Genomic DNA, 6,528 nt, shown 5'->3' with positions numbered 1-6,528 from the left:
GGGAGGCGGAGCTTGCAGTGAGCTGAGATCTGGCCACTGCACTCCAGCTTGGGCGACAGAGCGAGACTCCGTCTCAAAAAAAAAAAAAAAGACCCAGTTTGAATGAGAGCATGCACCTAATATAATCCTGCATCAGAAAGACTTTTTTTTTTTACTTGAATAAGACTTTTCAAACTGTACTATAATTTAATAATCCTAGTTTACATATATATTTGAATTCAGACTTATAAACAGATTATTTTTTAAAAGACACAAAATACTTACATTGACTTTGAAAGCTTGTACAGTGTTATCCAGAAGAAGGATGTTGCAAACCACTTCTGTATGCTGTCTGTCTCGGGCCAACTCTGATGCTCGTACATTGTAGGTTCTGCCAGCAGGCAATCGGAAACGTGAGGTCATTACTGTCCACACAAAGTCTAAGTAAAAAAATAAAAATAAAAATACAAAATAACTAAATAAAAGGTTGGTAAAATATATGCTGTAGTTTAAAAGGCAAAGTTATTATATTTTTTTCAATTAAAACTTAGGTGGAAAACAGTTATAAATTTTGAAACACCAGAATAAGAACCGTTGTAGGTATAAGTTAGATATATATAGTTCATCATCAAACTAAAGTTACCACCTGCTTTGAAGAAGAGCTTTTTTTTTTAACTGCTCCATCCAGAAGATTTAATGCATAAATTTTTTAAGAAGTCATATTCCAATTCAAAATATGTAAACTCTGGAGTAGCCAAAAGGGGTGGGAGGATTATGCTGCCTCAGGAAGTTGGATATTACTCATTGATGCAAATATTTTAAAACACTGTAGAATGACAACAGGAGGAAAAAGTATTCAACTTTGGCAGGCCCTTCCCTTTTTAAAAAAACTTAAGGTGTTGGGGAAACGTAGAAGTTAAAAAAAAAAAAAAAACACCCTTCATTTTAACCATCCTCAAAATTCAACTTAATAGTATTGTTGGTATTATTTCTAAGAAAACAAAAGCAAAATAGAAAAGGTGACCGATGTTTGCTCCTGAATTTTAAAACAACAGAAATCACAGTGATATCAGCAATACTAGATGTTTAAAGACAATGAAGCTGTAGCTTCAAAGTTGTGAAAGAATATTCTTTGAAACACTGACTTACACACCTAGAAAATTAACATTAAGGTAGGAGGAAAAAAAAACTCTTAAAACACTCAGGCATTTAAGGATTCAAACTTTAAAACACATAACACTTCTGTCTTAAAGACAATTAGGTAAAGGAAACACACTAAACTAGAAGAAAGACTAGTATATGGGATGTTGGAATATGAGTAAGCAATAAGTAGTAAGCGGTATGAATAATGAGTAAGCAAAATATAATAAAAATAGTATTTCAAATCAGTGGTAATAATTGGAGCTGATCTCTCATAGATTATTCATTTCAAAAGATTAAAACTCAAAGTAAAAGCCAATGTTATATAAATATAAAAATAATGTAAGGGAAAAAAGTCTTACTATGTTGACAAGGAGGCGCTTGCCAAGTAAAATTCCACAATTAAAAGATAGTGATTGGACTGGGTGAAGTGGCTTATGGCTGTAATCCCAACAATTTGGGAGGTGGGAGGATTGCTTCAGGACAGGCGTTTGAGACCAGCCTGGACAACACAGGGAGGCCCTGTTTCTATAAAAAAGAATGTTTTAAAAATTAGTTGGGCCTCTTTCATTTTGTTGAGCAGTGGTTTGTAGTTCTCCTTGAAGAGGTCCTTCACATCCCTTGTAAGTTCGATTCCTAGGTATTTTATTCTCTTTGTAGAAATTGTGAATGGGAGTTCACTCATGATTTGGCCCTCTATTTGTCTGTTATTGGTGTATAGGAGTGCTGGGAAGAATGTATATTCTGTTGATTTGGGGTGGAGAGTGCTGTAGATATCTATTAGGTCCGCTTGGTGCAGAGCTGAGTTCAAGTCCTAGATATCCTTGTTAACCTTCTGTCTTGTTGATTTGTCTAATATTGACAGTGAGGTGTTAAAGTCTCCCATATTATTGTGTGGGAGTTTAAGCCTCTTTGTATGTCTCTAAGGAATCTGGGTCCTCCTGTATTGGGTGCATATATATTTAGGATAGTTAGCTCTTCTTGCTGAACTGATTCCTTTACCATTATGTAATGGCCTTCTTTGTCTCCTTTGATCTTTGTTGGTTTAAAGTCTGTTTTATCAGAGACTAGAATTGCAACCCCTTTTTTTTTTTGCTTTCCATTTGCTTGTTAGATATTCCCCCAAACCTTTATTTTGAGCCTATGTGTGTCTCTGCATGTGAGATGGGCCTCCTGAATACAGCACACTGATGGTTCTTGACTCTTTATCCAATTTGCCAGTCTGTGTCTTTTAATTGGGGCATTAAGCCCATTTACATTTAAGGTTAATATTGTTATATGTGAATTTGATCCTGTCATTATGATGTTAGTTGGTTATTTTGCCCGTTAGTTGATGCGGTTTCTTCCTAGCATTGATGGTCTTTACAATTTGGCATGTTTTTACAGTGGCTGGTACCAGTTGTTCCTTTCCATGTTTAGTGCTTCCTTCAGGAGCTCTTGTAAGGCAGGCCTAGTGGCCTCTCAGCATTTGCTTGTCTGTAAAGGATTTTATTTCTCCTTCACTTATGAAGCTTAGTTTGGCTGGATATGAAATTCTGGGGTAAAAGAGGACACAACCAAATGGAAGAACACTCCATGCTCATGGATAGGAAGAATCAACATCATGGAAATGGCCATACTGCCCAAGGTAATTTATAGATTTAATGCCATTCCCATCAAGCTAACAATGATTTTCTTTGCAGAACTGGAAAAAACTACTTTAAAGTTCATGTGGAACCAAAAAAGAGCCCACACTGCCAAGACAATCCTAAGCAAAAAGAACAAAGCTGAAGGCATTTCGCTATCTGACTTCAAACTACGCTACAAGGCTACAGTAACCAAAACAGTATGGTACTGGTATCAAAACAGAGAAATAGACCAATGGAACAGAACAGAGGCCTCAGAAATAACACCACACATATACAACCATCTGATCTTTGACAAACCTGAAAAAAACAAGAAATGGCCCCATTTAATAAATGGTTCTGGGAAAACTGACTAGCCATATGTAGAAAGCTGAAACCGGATCCCTTCCTTACACCTTATACAAAAATTAATTCAAGATGGATTAAAGACTTAAATGTTAGACCTAAAACCATAAAAACCCTAGAAGAAAACCTGGCAATACCATTCAAGACATAGGCATGGGCAAGGACTTCATGTCTAAAACACCAAAAGCAATGGCAAAAAAACAAAAAAATAGACAATGAGATCTAATTAAACTAAAGAACTTTTGCACAGCAAAAAAAAACTACCATCAAAGTGAACAGGCAACCTACACAATGGGAGAAAATTTTTGCAATCTACTCATCTGACAAAGGGCTAATATCCAGAATCTACAAAGAACTTAAACAAATTTACAAGAAAAAAACAAACAACCCCATCAAAAAGTGGGCAAAGGATATGAACAGACACTTCTCAAAAGAAGACATTATGCAGCCAACAGACACATGAAAAAATGCTCATTATCACTGGTCATCAGAGAAATGCAAATCAAAACCACAATGAGATACCATCTCATGCCAGTTAGAATGGCAATCATTAAAAAGTCAGGAAACAACAGATGCTGGAGAGGATGTGGAGAAATAGAAACACTTTTACACTGTTGGTGGGACTGTAAACTAGTTCAACCATTGTGGAAGACAGTGTGGCGATTCCTCAAGGATCTAGAACTAGAAATACCATTTTATCCAATAATCCCATTACTTATAACCCAAAAGATTATAAATCATGTAACTATAAAGACACATACACATGTATGTTTGTTGCAGCACTATTCACACTAGCAAAAACTTGGAACCAACCCAAATGTCCATCAATGATAGACTAGATTAAGAAAATGTGGCACATATACACCATGGAATACTATGCAGCCATGAAAAAGGATGAGTTCATGTCCTTTGCAGGGACATGGATGAAGCTGGAAATCATCATTCTGAGCAAAGCATCACAAGGACAGAAAACCAGACACCGCATGTTTTCACTCATAGGTGGGAACTGAACAATGAGAACACTTGGACACAGGACGGGGAACATCACACACAGGGGTCTGTTCATGGGGTGGAGGGCAGGGGGAGGGATAACATTAGGAGAAATACCTGATGTAAATGACGAGTTAATAGGTACAGCAAACCAACATGGCACATGCATACCTATGTAACAAACCTGCACATTGTGCACATGTACCCTAGAACTTAAAGTATACTTTAAAAAAAACAAAATTAGCTCAGCATGGCAGCATGCGCCTGTAGTCCTAGGGACTCAGGAGGCTGAGGTAGGAGGATCCCTTGAGCCCAGGAGTTCAAGGTAACAGTGAGCTATGATCATGGCACTGTACTCCAGTGTCAGAGACAGAGAGAAATCCTGTCTCTAAGAAATTAAAATGACAGTGACTGGTAGAGTGGGGGTGAGGATGGGGTACATGGCCCAGTTATAATACTATCTCCCAGAAACTCTCCTCACATAAAAATACAGGCAGGTGGAAAGTACAAGGATGGAAAGAGATGTATCACGGAAACATTAATCAATAGGAAGAAGAGTACCTATATTAGTATCAGATAAAGTAGACTTGGGAACAAGTAAAATTCGTAAGAACAGGTTAGGCATTACATAATGATAAAACGGTCAAGCCACCAAGACATTACCAATCCTAAATGTGGATGTACCAACCAACAGAACTGCAAAAATATATGAAGCAAAAACTGTCGAACTGAAATAAAAAAAGATAAATCCCACAATTATAGGAGAGTTCAACTCCCCTTTCTCAATAATTGATACAACTAGGTAAATTAGCAAGAATACAAGAGAACTTAACAACCAACAGGATCTAATCATGAATATTTATAGAACACTCTAGCAAAGACAACAGAATACTCATTATTTTTAAATGTCCACTGAACATTTCAAGAGAGACCATATCCTGGGCTAAGAAACAAATCTAAATATTTAAAGAACTGAAATTATGCAAAATATATTCTGAGAACAATGGAATCAAACCAGAATCAACAACAGAAAGATAACAGAAAAATCTCCAAACATGTAGAAACTAAACAAGTCTACTAATCCACAGGACAAAGAGGAAATCTTAAGGAAAAATCAAGATTCACTGATTGAATAAAAATGAAAACACAACATACCAAAATTTGTGAGACAAGATTAAAGCAGTGCTGACAGAATCTACAGCAATATATGCATAGAACAGAAAATAGGAAATGTCTCAAATCAGTAATCTAACCTCCCTCCTCAAGAACCTAGACAAAGAGCTAAATGAACTCACAGCAAACAGAAGGAAGGAAATAACAAAGAACAGAAATCAATGAAATTAAAGAAAATAAAAAAGAGAAAATCAACAGGGGAAAAAAGTTAGTTCTTTAAAGGATCAATAAACATAATAAACCACTAGCAAGGCTAACGAAGAAGCAGAAAACACAAATCGCTAACATTAGGAATGAAACAGAGGATACCACACAGACTTTGCAAACATGGAAATGGTAATACTACAAACAACTTATTCATAAATTTGACATAAAAAGAACCAATTCCATGAAAGGCACAAACTGCCAAGATTCAGTCAATATGAAACAGAAAATTTAAAGAGCCCTATAACTATTTTAAAAATTGAATTCATAATTCTAAAACTCCCCCAACAGAATATTCAAACACAAAGGGTTTCCTGGGAAAATATGCCTAACATTTAAAGAAAAATTAACACAATTTCTAGATGATCTCTTCCAGAAAGCAGAATAGAAAAGGATACTTCTCAAATCATTCTATGTAGCCAATTTTATCCTGATGGAAAAAGCAAACAAAAACATAAAGAAAGAAAACTACAAACCAATATTCCTCATGAATACAGACACAAAAACCCTTAATAAAATACAAGAAACCAGAATTCAGCAATATGTAAATAGAATTACATACCATGTACCAAGCAGGTTTTATTTCAAAGGTGCAAAAAGGTTCACCCAATATTTTAACAATCAATCAATATAAACCACCTTATTAACAGACTAAGGGAGAAAAATCACATGACATTTTCAATCAATGCACAAAAGCATTTGACAAAATTCACCACCTATTCGTAATAAAAATTCTTAGAAAACTAGAAATAAAAGGATCTTCTTCAACATAAAAAAGAGCATCTACAAAAAAATCCACAGCTAACATCATACTTAATGGTTAAAGCCTGAATGCTTTCCCCTATAACCAGGAATAAGGCAAGGAAGGATATCTGCTCTCACCACTCATATGCAACATAATGCTGGAAGTCCTAGCCTATGCTGTGAGGTTAAAAAAAAAGGAAGAGGGCTGGGCGCGGTGGCTCACACTGGTAATCCCAGCACTTCAGGAGGCCAAGACAGGTGGATTACAAGGTCAGGAGATCGAGACCATCCTGGCTAACACAGTGAAACCCCATCTCTCCTAAAAATA

General features: G+C 36.0%; 1 protein-coding gene across 2 annotated transcripts in view; it reads right to left on the bottom strand.

Annotated features, from left to right (window-relative positions):
- Positions 1-6,528, bottom strand: part of PTPN4 (protein tyrosine phosphatase, non-receptor type 4 (megakaryocyte)) — a 230,060-nt gene that overhangs the window by 172,174 nt on the left and 51,358 nt on the right. For both annotated transcript variants that reach the window (XM_011941633.1, XM_011941634.1), the window contains one exon: positions 265-419. In XM_011941633.1, coding sequence (XP_011797023.1) covers positions 265-402 — 138 coding nt within the window. In that variant the 5' untranslated portion in view covers positions 403-419. The remainder of the gene's footprint in view (positions 1-264; positions 420-6,528) is intronic.

Source organism: Colobus angolensis, unplaced genomic scaffold (genome assembly GCF_000951035.1).
Source record: "Colobus angolensis palliatus isolate OR3802 unplaced genomic scaffold, Cang.pa_1.0 Scaffold20, whole genome shotgun sequence".
In the NCBI taxonomy this organism is placed as follows: Eukaryota; Metazoa; Chordata; class Mammalia; order Primates; family Cercopithecidae; genus Colobus; species Colobus angolensis.
This window is presented reverse-complemented; position numbering and strand designations above follow the sequence as displayed.